Below are 15,445 nucleotides of genomic sequence, written 5' to 3' on the forward strand. Positions count from 1 at the left end.
GTCAACGGTTTACTAGTCTGTTTTTACACGTGGTTTGTTCTTGCAAAAATGCATCCCCACGTTCAATTTATTTAGATAACATACTATAACGATATCAATACAGTTAGGTGTAACTATTGCAGAAAATTGTAGAAACAAGGACAGGTGCAAAGTGGCCTACCTTGAGCTAAACGCATGGGCATAGAAGAAAGGTTAAATATTACTTAATCGATATGTTATTTTAAGCCTGGGTACTTTGTACGCTACAGTCGATTTACAGATTTTACAGGTGTTTGAATGTGTAGAATTATCACATTGATCGTTTGCAGTTTTGCGAACGTTTATAAAAATCATTTCTTTTTTAAGGGGCAGTATCACCCAGACTAAGGAAGAGAAACAAAAATATTCATACACAAAATAAATATTAGACATACACATGTCAAATGTTTACAGTGGTAGTAACGATGCTTCTGCTATAATACAGTATAAAATTTGTCGGGTATAACACAATGTTTTCTAAAAATTGATTTTTGTCATATTTTAGTACATTTCTACATTTTTTGTAAACAATTTTACGAAACCATAAGTAGAGTACTTAAAATTTGGTATAAAGTTTCCTTACGTTACAATCTATCGTTGGTACAATCATACAATTCTAATGCAAGACAAAGTTTATAGAAAATTTCAAAAGTCCCTCCTTAGCATGAAACAGAAGCGTCATTCCCTTTTGAAAGGCGTGTTACATTTTTAGGATGAGAGTTAAGTCTATGGTAAGGATTATAAATCTGATTTAGGTTAAGATTTAGATTAGGTATCGTTATAAACATTTCAATAAAAAGTGTATAGGTTGCATAGTTTTATGCCTCTATGTATATAAGCAACCTTTTGATTTAAATTATACAACGAACAAAGGATTGAATTTTCCTATGTCTGCCTGAAGAATGTCTATCCTTGTAGAAATGTACTGAATTTTAAGCCAACATGGTCAGTTGCAGAGGTACTTTTGTCATTGATTTTGGGAGGGGGGGGGGATTTAGTTTGCCTACGCCACTGTTCATCGTAACGATACATCTTCATAGTTTTATGGGAATGCTTTCATAAACTGCACTTGCTAAGATTATCTGTTTATTAGCGTACTAATATTCCCCAGTAATTGTTTGACTGAAAAATTCTAAAAAGTATAACATTTGTCACAATGAATATCTTCTAGTTCTAACGGTAGGCTACCGTGCTATGCATCTCCTTGAGTATTTTCAGCAGCAAGGGCCTAACTGTTGGAAAACCGCAGCCCAATATTTCGTATTAAAAATTTTTGAGGAAAATTATTTATAAAAAATGTTTGCATCATACGTTAAGTTTATTTTATGTGCTGTTTTATAGCTTCTTGATAGTAACTATTATGGTAAAAACAAATTATGGGTGTATGTATAATAGGTTTTTTTGCTAATTTTTTCGTCAATTTTCAAATGTCTGGGTGATACTGCCCCCTTAAAACGTTGTTTATAAGTTGGCCTGTCCTTTTGATATTGAAGAATTTATTTATTTTATTTTTGCAATCCTACTTATTTCTTATAGGGCTTCTGGTGTTGAGACCAGCTTCGATGATTGAACCAATGCTTTAGGATGAAAGAAAAAGGTCAAGGTGAGTGTCCTGATCAGGATTGGCCAATAGTTCAAAGTCGTGGACGAAAAACTGTGACACTTGAACAACAGGCAAATGGGTTGAGTTTTTTCTGGTCTGCCGATGAACTTGCAGGTGAAGTTCACCAAAATGGCGGAATACCAAACGCTCAGAGTGAGACACCAGCCGTGAAGTACGCTGAGGTCGCCAAGCTGAATGGAGCTGGAGCTGTCACTGTTCAACAAAATGGCGTTGTATCTTACCAAAGCAAAACGAGCATTACCGAATCTAAACAAGATACGAAACAGCAAAACAAATCACTAAACAAAACGCAGCAGAGTGCCTCGAGAAACGACCCAGTTCACAGCCAGCCTGATCCCACAGCCGCACACAGACCCCGCAGTAAGGGAGAAATAACGGACAAGCTGTTGGCAAGATGGCTGAGGTCGGGTAACCCGGCGGAAGTCCTTTGTGCTATGACATCCATGCAGACGGCCCTAGAAAGGTTTCTTATGTCAGACTTCATAAACAACGACTCGTTCTTTTCTTTCGTCAAGGCGGTAGAACTGGCCACAAAAGCCGCGTATATAAGACAAACTCTATCCGAACTTCTGGAAATCTTGTGTGACAATAAATTCTTTAGCAAGCACGCCATCAACTTCTTTCACCTGACAATACCCAAACACGGCTGCAATACTCGAGTGGAAGCCATGAAATCATTAGCTGATATATTGATGTGTACTGTATACGTTTTACCAGCAAAGGCCACTACTTGCATGACGACCAGCGTGCAGTTACAAAATATCAGAAATAGTTCAAAAGATTTACAAGGAATGAAAGAATTAAAGGAGAAATTCGATACACTGTACAAGACGGCTAAGGAAATGTACACATCTGTTAATAAACAGACCTCAGCCTCAGAGATGCAGATTTCTGATGTGGACCAGAAATCACCAGAAAGTTTCCGAGACCTTCCTGCATATCCCACCCTGATGGATGTCAACAGAACTTCTGACACCTACCTGCAGAAAGCTGTTGTTCAAGGCGCTTACATAGATGTTGAGCACTACCTTGATGTCCAGTTTCGGTTGATGAGGGAGGATTTCATCATACCCCTGCGTAAGGGCATCGCAGAGTTAAAGAACAATCCTGACAAGATACGTGACAAAACGTCGGATCTAACACTCAGGTTATACCGCGGTGCTAGGATAACTCGAGTATTCGATAAGCACCAGCTAAAATACTCTGTCAAATTTGACAAAATGAGACGAGTCAACTGGAAAGCCTCAAAACGACTTATAAATGGTTCGCTCGTCTGTTTCTCCAAGGATAATTTTACGACAATTATTTTCGCTACTGTGTGTAGTCGAGATCAGATTAGTGGAGAAATAGAAGTCGACATCAAAAGCGGTCTCGATGATTTACTTAGCAACAGTCCATACGATATATACATCATGGCGGAGGCGACAAATCTATTTGAACCCTACTTTCATGTACTTAAAGGATTTCACGAGATGTCCCAGTCCATGCCATTCCAACAATATGTGATCAGGTGTGAAACGACGCTTAAGCCACCAAGATATTTGCTTTCAAAAACCCAGACTGTTCCTAACTATAATTTGTCCTGCTTTATGAACAAGGACAAATTTTGGATGTGTCCAGTACTGACGACAACAAAATGGCCGCCATGTGAGAGCATGTGTTTAAACAAGTCACAAAGAGAAGCCGCCATCTTAGCCCTGACAAAAGAAATGGTGCTCATTCAAGGTCCTCCAGGGACAGGAAAAACGTATGTAGGTCTCAAGGTCATGGAGGCCATCATGAAAAACTTGGATGTTGTGTTCGGCACTGGGCCAGCCACTCCAATCTTGATTGTCTGTTACACGAACCACGCCTTAGATCAGTTCCTGGAAGGGATTTTAAAGTTCTGTGACGACGGCGTAGTTAGGGTTGGTGGGGGAAGTAAATGTGAAAAACTTCAACCATTCCTTTTAAAAGAACAACTAAATAAGAATAGAAACAACAGCACCAAAAATAGTAACCGCTATTCCATTTTTAAAGCAAAAAATGAGTGCTTTGAAAACATGAAGGAGATTGTGACAGAAATAAATCGGCTGAGTCAGCAGCTTGCTACGATAAAATCTGGTGTGAAATCTGAGGAAGAACTAAGGAAATACATAGACGATGTCCACTACGACTCTCTCTGCAATGATTGCCCAGAATCTGGCTACAACATTTCCAAAATGTCGCAGTGGTTGAATTCTGATGAGGAGGATCACCAAGACTCGCTGCGGAAAAGAATTGAGGATTTTTTATACAAACTGGTGTTAAACTGGGATTTTAGGATCAATCTTGACGAAGCGAGCAAGGTTGTTTCCATGGATATAACCGGACGAGCCAGCTTATACTACACGGCTGTTTTAAAACTTAGAGAGGTGCTAGAAAACGAGATGGCGGTTCTGTGCATGCAAAATGAACCTGAAGAGGTAGCTACAAAAATAGATGAGTTAAAACAAAAGATTGATCAGACTAGAAGTCGAATAGTACCGGATACAGAGATCGAACAGTTCTTACCTGAGTTCGAAACTATTCAACGTTTTATGAAAGGCAAGAAAGTGCAAGAAGAGGGAATGTTGATAAAAACTTGGATCATAGGACCAAACAGAGGAATTAAAGACCAGTTCGATGATATTGAGACTTTAGTTAAAGACATGGGGATTACAGGTGTAGATTACTTCGAAAGTAGCGACATTTTATGTTCCATTGAGTTGACAACAATAGACAACGACGACGTTGATGACATTGATGAATTCGACGACTTAAATGATGTTGAATACAGTAGCCTTGACAGAGACTCAACAGACGAGAGTCATGAGCTGACCATCAAAGACTACATGAACTACAATAAAATGTCGGACCAAGTAACCCGGTTACTACATCTCGTGCAGAACAGCGAAGAGAGTAGTTGGACAGTCGTGGACACCAAGAAAAACTTGCAACTCCTTCCTGGCTGGATGACAGAGGACCATATGGCCGAGGGGCAAGCTGCATCTATCACAAACATTTGGAAACTTAACGAGACTCAAAAACATTCTTTGTACAATTTGTGGACTCAGCGGTTTCGGCTGGATATTCTTGAAAGTTTGCAATCTTTGCTTGACAAACACAATTCGGAAGCTCAAAAAATGGAAGAGTTTGGGAAAGAAGAAAAACTGTTAACTTTAAAATCTGCTAAAATTATTGGCATGACAACAACTGGAGCAGCTAAACATCGTTCTCTGCTTGAAGCTGTGGGTTGTAAAATTATAGTGGTTGAGGAGGCGGCCGAGGTATTTGAGTCCCATATAATCACAGCACTGAACGCACATTGCAATCATCTTATCCTGATTGGTGACCACCAACAGCTGAGGCCGAAACCAAACGTCTACGAACTGGCCATTGAATACGGTCTAGAGGTTTCCTTGTTTGAGAGACTCATCAAGAACAACGTCCCACATGTTGTGCTTAAGGTACAGCACAGAATGCGGCCTGAGATATCAAAACTTATGCTTCACATATACCCTGAGCTCGAAGATGATGACTCAGTGTTAGAATATGATCACATCAGGGGAGTTGAAAAAGATGTTTATTTCATCAATCATACCAATGTAGAATCCCAAGTAGATGACAGCTTAAGTAAAGAAAACATATACGAGGCGGAATACATGGTGGCTCTATGTCAGTACCTTCTCGACCAAGACTACAGCCCACAATCTATTACCATACTTACAACTTACGCCGGGCAACTGCTAGCTCTAAAAAGGCTAGCAAGGGATGAATCTCTGGATCCGAGTGTGAGAATTGCTGTCGTTGATGACTTTCAAGGTGAAGAAAACGACATCATCCTGCTCTCTCTTGTGAGAAGTAACAAAAAGAAAAGCGTTGGGTTTTTAAAGATTGACAACAGAATATGTGTTGCTTTGTCTAGAGCTAAGAAAGGTTTATATGTAATAGGAAATTTTAGCATGCTGTCTTCGCAAAGCAGTCTGTGGAGAAAGATTGTTGAAGAAACTCTGAAATGTAACATGATAGGAGATGGCCTGCCAATCTGCTGCCCAAGTCACCCTGAGAACACACTTGTGATTAGAAGTGCTAATGACTTTAGGTTTCGTCCTGAAGGGGGGTGTGGAAACCCGTGTGAGAAGCGACTCCCATGTGGACATGTGTGTGATCGCCCCTGTCATGGGAATGACCCAGAACACATCGAACACAAATGTAAGAAGAGGTGTGCTAGGACGTGCAAAGAAGGTCACACGTGCAGACGGCTGTGTTTCAAGGACTGTGGAATGTGTGAGGTTTTTGTTACAAAAACTCTCAAATGTGGACACGAGGCAGCCATGCCCTGTGGACGTGATCCAGACGATCACGATTGTGAAGCGAGGTGTCCTGAGATTTTTGACTGCTCGCATCAATGTTCTGGAAAATGTGGCAGATGCTCAAGACATAGGGAGCATCCTCGTTGCGAAACTAAAGTAGCCTACCAGTTCCAGCCGTGTGAAGATGTAAACGATATTCCTTGTTACAAAACCAAAGAGGACCCACCTTGCGAGAGAATTTGTAACGAAATCTTAGACTGCGAGCACCGATGTAAAGGCATCTGCTCTGACTGTTCAAAAGTTGGTCATAGAGCTTGTCCCGAGATTTGCAATAAGATTCTTGTCTGTGGTCACGCGTGTAAAGGCAGATGCAAGAATTGCACCAGCAATGAAGAACACTCATCATGTAATGAAAAATGCAACGCGAAGCTTGAATGTGAGCATCAATGTCAAGGAAGATGCGGAGATTGCGCAGAGAACCCCCACCCGAAATGTAAGCAGACATGTAAAGGAATTCTTGCTTGCTCTCACCAATGCGCAGGTATTTGTTGGAAGTGTACAGAAAACACGCATGAACAATGTAAGAAAATTTGCAACGCTCTTCTTTCTTGCAAGCACAAATGTGAAGGTCAGTGTGGTGTCTGCTCACTCAAAGGCCACGGCACATGCATGAGACCATGCAAGAAAGAACTCGCGTGTAAACATACTTGCAATGGACTTTGCGGCCAATGCTCGGAAAATGGACATCCTAAATGTTTATCGACATGCAGTGCTACGCTGACGTGTGGTCACAAATGTATTGGAAAATGCGGGGACTGCTCAGAGAAAGGTCACGCAAAATGTCATGACAAATGCAAGAAGAAGCTGCCTTGTACACATAAATGTAAGGGAGATTGTGGCGAATGTTCGGAAAAGGGCCATAGCAAGTGCCCAGAAATATGTAATAAATTACTTCCTTGCAGACACAAATGCCAAGGAATCTGTGGCGAATGTGCAGAAAACGGCCTACATTCAAAATGTCTGAAACCATGCAGTGCTGAACTTCCTTGTAAACATATTTGCAAAGGCCAGTGCGGAGACTGCTCTCAAGGAACCCACAAGCAATGCCAAGATGAATGCAAAGCTCTTTTTCGATGTGGGCATCATTGCACTGCTGTGTGTGGTAGTTGTAAAGAGGGAGGTCACAAGCAATGCCACGCTGATTGTAATAAACATCTTCCGTGTGGGCACATGTGCCCTGGGGTGTGTGGTATCTGCCAGAACAGTGGTCAGCACAACGAGTGTCAGGAGAAGTGCACAAACACCCTCATATGTGGGCACAAATGTGCTGGCACATGTGGACAACCTTGCGTGCCGTGTAAAGAAAAATGCCCTTTTAGTTGCAGACACGGTTCATGTTGCGGCGAGGTGGCTAAACACTTGTGTGGTGAGCCTTGTAATCCATGCAGAGCTATCGATTTCTTCCGCTGTGATCACGGTGGTCAAATGATCAGAAATTGCTTTGATAAATGGCCTAAGAAACCATGCGAACTGAAGTGTGCGAAGAGAATGAAAGTCGTCTCGTTTAACAATGGGAAAAAGACAATTTGTCGACACCCGTGTGCGGGTATTTGCGGCGAGATTTGTGTCTGTAAGGTCTGTGAGCAGGTACGGCCGATAAAAAAATTTAAAGTTCTAAACATTTCTTCACCCCAAAACCAAAAGCCCATAAAACAAGAGCGGTTGATTATCAAACTCCCTTCCTGCCTTCACGTATTCTACGTGGACGAGCTAGATAATTATGTTGATAACTACGACCCCAATGGCACCAAATTTCTTAAGTGTCCAGTCTGTCAGAAACTCATCACAAACTGCCCACGATACGAAAATATTTCTAAAGAACGTTTCGCAAAAAGGGAAACTCTCAAATCCCAAGGTATCGTGTACATTCCAGGGCCTGTTAGCAGAGAACCCAAGAACAAGAAAAAGAGAGAAGATAAAAATGTGCCAACAAAAGAAGATGAAGCTGATATCCCGGACTACGTGGCGGCTGCTGTAGCAGCTACTGAACAAAGTCAGAAACGTGGGGCAAAGAAAAACCAAGCGAATGATAAAACTAACGGAGACAGTTCAGATGATGGGGCTCGAGGATCAACTGCAGTTGAAATCGACGAGAAGGGCCACAACCAGAGAGGAAATAACACTGGTGATGGTAATAATGGAAAAGACGGCTCGGGGGGTGATGAGTGTGGTGTGGAAGAATCAGAAAAAAAGAACCATAGTTCCAGAAAAAATAGGAAAAATAACAAGAATTTGAAATCAAATCAGCGGACATCAAGTTCATCTACGTGTTCCCAAGCAAGAAGTGAACAAGATACGCGCGATAGAGTTGCAAATAACGATGGCGCCAAAGGCGGAAATACGCCAGCTGTTCAAGGCAAACTGACTAAAAAACAAAAGAAAATGAACAAGGTTTTGAGCAAGGTGGGCGGTCATGAAGCGGCTGCTTCCACTTCATCTGGGACGATGACAACTGGCAATGGTTTCCAAAATGGTGATATTGAAAAGAAGAAAAAAGAATTCAACTATTCTCCGTTCAAACGTCGCAAAATGATCAACAGTGCTATGAAATCTGCCGAACATTCCTCAACGACTGATGATGCCACATCGTCTGCAACAGCCTCCGGGGGTAAAAGCTACAACTCCTCAACAGATTCTGTAGGTAAAAGCTACAACCCCTCAACAGATTCTGTAGGTAACAGCTACAACCCCTCAACAGATTCAATAAGGAAAAACAGTGAAAGCTCTGGAGGTTTTGATCACCCAGACAAAAGAAAAAATAAAGGAAAGAAATCTTTTATGGAAGATTCCAAAGCTCAAGGTGATAGACAACAAAAAGAGAAAGATGAAGACAAGGACTCAAAATCCAAGAAATTTTCTGCTGGAAAAAAGAAACACCATTGAAGTTTTCTTTTGACATAAGACAGAATAGCCGATAAAGTCTGAAAATGGAAAAGAGATTACTTTTTTAAAGTAGATCTAACTAATTTCTTTATACATTACCTGTACATTACCTGTTATAGTTAGCTAACATTGTTTACAAGTGTTGCTTATTACAATGCCTTGAATCCAGAAGAGTATTTTTATAAACCAAACTGCTTTACTAATTACTAGTATAATTCTTATTCCATTTGAGTCATTTTACTTTAAAATGTGTAGGCATACGTGTGTTTTGTTTTATTAGCAACTGATAAAGCACAAAATCTAGATACATTTTAAATATTCAATTTATTGTGTAACTTTTATAGACTTTTTTTAAAAACTTTGCTAGGTTGGCTATGCTTTCTTTATTACATAGATCTAGATGCTTGTTAATATGTTTTAAAACTGTTGATACATTTACCATGTCGTGCTGTTTGAGAGACGTAGGCCATGTAGACAAGATTAATCCATCTCTCACAGAAGCAAGCCTGCGTTTACATTTACGTGCTTTTTGTCAAACAGTGTTTTTTTTAATTTTAATTATTTCTTTATTTTGCAATTTCTTGCTTTGTTGTTATCTAATCTTTCTTGTAGGATAATACAGGGAATACTGTTTGAGTGTTACTTTAGATTTACGTGAGGAAATCATTTACTCATATGCTCAAGAATGATATTTTCAAAGTATATATTTTCGTCATTGTTTATTTAACTTTATTATTCTAGGCCTGCTTATAGTAAAGAGGGAACGGCGGGTATGAGGGACTGAGATTGTGGTGACGTCAGTTATCAATAACAATTTATTGGTTATATTGTCAAATATTTAAAATGCACTAATTATTAAGAAGTTAACTTTCATCGATATTGAATTAATATTTATCTTTATACCTCTTGTATTACTGGATTGTAATTTAATCACTTCGAAAGTAGACTTTATCAAGTGGATCTATCTATAAGATCAGTCATGATGAATACTTATATTTTTTTTAAAATAAGTTTAATAACATAAGAGTCATTATACAATATTTATTCACAATCTACTATTTTGTTTATGGTTTTATTTAGTACCCTACTTGATATAAATGTTTTTCCAACTAGATCTAGTTCTAGTCATAATTTAATTAATTTTGTATAATGAAACTTACTTGATGTTTCCATCCATACCAGATCAATTTGTAAAGTTTTCAGCCACTTTCTGTTCGTTGGGAATAGTCCAGTTCCACAATAGCATGCCATTTCTAAACTAAATATAGTTTTGTATTTTTTATTGTATATACAATATTTTATAGTTGTTTTTTTATGTAGTTTTTTTTTTAAATCTTTAATGACAAAGCTTGTGGGTTTTTTTTACGTGAACTGTTATTCTTCTACTGCAGTTTCATTTAAACTATAAACTTGAATCGCTTTGTATAAAATAAATGTCAATTGATTTTCCCACGTTTTCTTTAACTTGCTTTCTCTGTTTGTTTGTTTGTTTTTCCAATCAAATCTTGCGATCGAAATTTCTGGCACTTCCCAGTTAGCTAGCGAGCTGAAATTTTCAGGGAAGCTTTCTTTTGGATGACCATAGAATATTCAATTGTTATTATTACTAAATTGATCAATGGAAACATTTTATTGAGCATTTTAGACCGCTATATAATCTATATATATAATTCTCCTCTGCGAGCCATTAGAAAAAAAACGAGCGACGCGTAGCTCGCCTCTCTCTTGCCGCGCGCAGTGAAGCGAACGATCCCACGTCGCGACAGGCTTAGGGGCAGATAATTTAGTTTGAACCGACTTTAAACTTACAGGAGGTAACTATTACCACTGGTGGCCAGTTTGGGGGAGACGATATGGTCGAGTGGTTGGGCACACGATTGCTATCCCACTCGACACGGGTTCAAATCTATGTGTTCTAGTCAGTAACCAGCCCTCGTCCTAACCGCTATCAACTAACCTCTGACAATCATTCACTTGCGATTGAGACCGAAGAAGAAAGGGTCTCTCGTTTTTTACGAGTTGTCTTTTTACGAGTTGTCTTCGTTTACCCAAAAAAAAGTTGTAATAGATTGAAATAATTGTGAGGTCAAGGGAACTCACTCTTCTGTATTAGTATTATATTTATATTGTTATCTTGAGTGATGTCCCTTGCATGTTGTTATGTATATAAGTCTCTCGCCACTTCTCTCTTCCTCTCTTTGCTTCATGGCGTCTGTACATAATAAAGATTGTTAACACCAACGCGGCTTCTCGTCAGTCATTACAATCCACTTCATTTGGCGACGAAGGATAAACATCTACTAGAAAGAGCACCTACTTACGCAAAAAAGAGGTTTGCTAGAGCTTATTAGCTAATTATTTCTAGAATTATGGCGCTGTATGGCCAAATAAAAGAATTTGATGCGAATGATGAAATCATTCAAGATTACCTAGAGAGGTTAAGCTTTTACCTAGAAGCTAACGACGTGACGATAGAAGCCAAAAAGAGAGCTGTTTTGTTAACAGTCATAGGGCCTCAACAATTTAGGCTACTAAAAGACTTATGCGCACCAGCTAGTCTAAATACCAAGAGCTTTAACGAGCTGAGCAAATTGCTAACAGACCACCATGCGCCTACCCCATCAAAGTTTTTATGTAGAGCTAGATTTGACAGTAGGACTCGTCAACCAAACGAGTCAATATCAGAATATGTTGCTGCTTTACGTCATTTAAGTAGATTCTGTGAATTTGGAGAAACGCTGTCTGACAGACTATGTGAAAAGTTTGTGACAGGTGTAAACAGCCCTGATATTCAAAGAAAGTTGCTGCTCGAGTCAGATCTAAAATTAGAAAAAGCAATACAACTTGCAATGTCATTCCAGCAGTCATCAGATGCGGCGAAATCTCTTACGCCTTCAGGGATCCATGCAGTAAACAGCAGGTTAGTCAATAAACATCAACCCCATCAGAGCATTCCAACTTATGCTAAACAGCCTGCTCGTTCAAATCCTAGATCTAAATCTAGTAATAATTATCAAAAATGTCATCGATGCAAAGGTCCCCATGCATCTCATCAGTGCAAGTTCAAGTCTGCAACTTGTTATAAGTGCAGTGAGCAAGGTCACATTGCTAAGGCCTGCTTTGCAAAGTCTTCGTCTGTTGCTAAATCTAGCCAGTCAAGACAGTACCGCAACCAAAGGCAGCACTATGTTAACTCTCACCAAGACTACCTAACCCAACCAATGAACCACTCTACCTGTGAAAATGCTCAAACTGATTCGCAGCCGGATTTCAGCCTGTTCTCTGTAAAATCAATAAGTCATGCTCCCATCAATGTACCAGTTAATATCAACGGTAAGAGCATCAGCTTCCAACTTGACACTGGAGCATCTCTAACAGTCATAACAAAGAAAGATTTTGACGCTGTCACAGAAGGATCAGTGTCTCTACAGCCATGTCACAAGTGTCTAACAACATACACTGGTGACAATGTTCCGGTAATAGGAGAGTGTATGGTTCATGTAAGTTATAATGGTCAAAGTGTTAAACTTCCTCTTCTTGTGGTTGAAGGAAATGGACCGCCATTACTAGGTAGGAACTGGTTAAGTGATCTTAAGTTAAATTGGGAGAGTATTTGTTCATTGAAGAATGTAAAAGAATCTAGTCTTACTTCACTAGATAAAGTAATATCTGAAAATAAATGTGTTTTTGGTAATCATGGATTACTAAATGATAGAACAGTGAAGTTAAGCATTAAAGACACAAATCCAAGATACTGCAAAGCTAGAGTTCCACCTTATGCAATGAGGAATAAAATTGAAAATGAGCTAAGTAGATTGGAATCTAATGGCATTATAAAGAAGGTAGACTATTCCGATTGGGCAACGCCCATTGTGCCAGTGTTAAAGAAGGATGGTTCTATAAGAATTTGTGGAGATTATAAAACTACACTGAATAAGCAAATAGAGCTAAATAGGTACCCTATACCTAACATTGAGGAAATTTCTTTGAATTTGGCAGGAGGAGACAAATTCACTGAATTAGACTTTAGTCATGCTTACACTCAACTAGAACTGCATCCAGATTCAAAAGTCTATACGACCATAAACACACATAAAGGACTCTACCAATATGAAAGACTATGTTTTGGCATATCATCTAGCCCTGGAATTTTCCAAGCTGTCATGGACAGTATTTTTAAGGATATTCCAAATGTTTGTGTGTACTTTGACAATGTGTACATAACTGGTAAGAATGACACTGAACATCTTAAAACACTTGATAAAGTCTTGAAAATTGTTGGTGAAAAAGGTTTAAAGATAAACAAAGATAAATGTCAATTCATGCTGACAGAAATTAGTTTTCTTGGTTATATATTAAGCAAGCAAGGTATCAGACCTCAACCTGAGAAAACAAAAGCCATTAAAGAAGCACCCAAACCTGAAAATACCCAACAACTAAGAGCTTTTTTTGGGCTTGATAAATTACTATGCAAAGTTCATAGGAAATCTGTCTGGTAAACTATCACCACTGTACAAGCTGCTACAGAAAAATGCAACTTGGCACTGGGGTAAACAACAAGAAGCTGCTTTTAATACAGCAAAAGAGGCTTTGTCTGCTGACACCTTACTAACTCACTATGACCCAGGGAAAAGACTTGTATTGACATGTGATGCTTCACCAGATGGTGTAGGAGCAGTCTTGTCCCACATGGATGAGAAGGGTGACAGACCCATTGCTTTTGCCAGTAGATCTTTGAACCAGGCTGAGAAAAATTATTCTCAGTTAGATAGGGAAGGCTTAGGCATCATTTTTGGTGTTAAGAAATTTCATAAGTTTCTGTTTGGTAGGAAGTTCACCATCTTTACAGATCATAAACCATTGCTAGGTTTATTTGGAGAAAACAAAACCCTACCTGAGCATGCCTCACCAAGAATTCAAAGATGGGCTATCACACTAACTGCATACAATTATGAATTGAAATACAAACCTGGATCTGAGAATAGTGCAGATAGTCTTAGTAGATTACCTTTAAAAAACCAAAGCCTGAGCTATGTACCAGAAGATGTATTTGTTCTCTCCACTATCATGGATAACTCCAATATAAATGTGAATGATATTAAAAGAGAAACACAAAAAGATGAGTGCTTAATAAAAGTATATGAGCACTGTATGAATGGTTGGCCTGAAGAGTCTGTGAATGATGACTTAAAGCCATATAAAATAAGAAATTAAAACCCTTTGTGAAGATAATATAAAAGATGGAGAAGATGCAGTCCATTATCAGTCAGAGTTGCCTAAACAAAGTACTTGTAACTTAATAAATGATTATGGTGATATGGCAATTTCAAATGTCTTAAAGAGAATACATTAGTAAGAAGGAATGTGATCATCAAACAACTTTGCTAACATCATTAGCACTTACAGAAACTAAAAGGGTAACATCAAAAGAAAAGAGCAAAGATTTTTGCCATTGAATACACCCACTTCAAATACTGGATCACAGTTGCAAAGTGATATTGTCCAGGATATTACTTTTAAACAGTATGTTTGGTTACGAAAAAGCACTATCAGATTACCTGAGGAAATTGATCAATCAAAGAAATCTATGCCAGTTAAGGATCTGAATAATAGCATAATACTTTCAGATGCCAATTAAAAAAGTAAATCATGACAGAACACCCATTGAAAGAGAATTTGGTGTTAATGAGAATGTGTATCTGAGAAATTATGGGAGAAAGGAAAAATGGATACCAGGTCAAATTGTTCAATGTACAGGACCTGTGTCTTATAAAGTTAAAAATAACTTGTGCAGATAATAAGTGTGAATCTGCCAATCCCACCAAATCTGAACAGTTCACACCAACTCAGTTTGTTTCACAACCAAGTTCTGTTGATATGAGTGAACCAAGTTGTCTGGAGTCAGAAAATGTAAATTCTGGAGTTAATGATTTAAATCCTAGACCTCCTGAGATAGAGAATCCAGATGGTCAGAATATTGAGTCACCAAATCAAAAGCCACTGAGAAGGTCAAGCAGGACAATCAAGGTCCCAAATAAGTTAGACCTATGATTCTAAAGGTCAAAAGGACTTTGACATTATTGTTTTGTATCTTGATTATGTTGTGGCATATTGTGCATTGTTTGTAAGGATGTAATCTACCATAGTGTTCATGTTACAATATAATTGGTGATTTTAGGATACTATCAATTGTTCTATTGAGAGATGTGTTATTGTGTTCTAAGGGTAAAGGGATGTAATAGATTGAAATAATTGTGAGGTCAAGGGAACTCACTCTTCTGTATTAGTATTATATTTATATTGTTATCTTGAGTGATGTCCCTTGCATGTTGTTATGTATATAAGTCTCTCGCCACTTCTCTCTTCCTCTCTTTGCTTCATGGCGTCTGTACATAATAAAGATTGTTAACACCAACGCGGCTTCTCGTCAGTCATTACAATCCACCTCAAAAGTGAAAAGATAAAATCGATAGCAAGATTTCAATGCAAACAAACAGACAAAGACTAAAAAGTAGAAAATAATAATCATTAAAAAAGTTTTTAAAAA

At 38.6% G+C, this 15,445-nt stretch overlaps 1 protein-coding gene across 1 annotated transcript; it reads left to right on the forward strand.

Moving 5' to 3' along the window:
- Positions 1 to 1,558: 1,558 nt before the first annotated feature.
- LOC131951289 (NFX1-type zinc finger-containing protein 1-like) lies at positions 1,559 to 10,365 on the forward strand. Its single transcript, XM_059313647.1, has 2 exons — positions 1,559 to 8,623; positions 8,690 to 10,365. The coding sequence occupies exons 1-2, from the start codon at positions 1,603 to 1,605 to the stop codon at positions 8,896 to 8,898; spliced, it is 7,230 nt and encodes a 2,409-aa protein (XP_059169630.1). The 5' UTR covers positions 1,559 to 1,602; the 3' UTR covers positions 8,899 to 10,365.
- The last annotated feature ends 5,080 nt before the right edge of the window (positions 10,366 to 15,445 follow it).

This window comes from Physella acuta, unplaced genomic scaffold, assembly GCF_028476545.2.
Source record: "Physella acuta isolate Inbredline_101_S28 unplaced genomic scaffold, ASM2847654v3 ptg000806l, whole genome shotgun sequence".
Taxonomy (NCBI): Eukaryota; Metazoa; Mollusca; class Gastropoda; family Physidae; genus Physella; species Physella acuta.

What these genes read in the sequence shown, in the direction of transcription:
- LOC131951289 (XM_059313647.1), top strand. Translation starts at nt 1,603, where the DNA reads ATGAAAGAAAAAGGTCAAGGTGAGTGTCCTGATCAGGATTGGCCAATA. An exon ending in GTCTGCAACAGCCTCCGGGG is followed by an intron (nt 8,624 to 8,689) that starts GTAAAAGCTACA and finishes CAGATTCTGTAG; the next exon opens with GTAACAGCTACAACCCCTCA.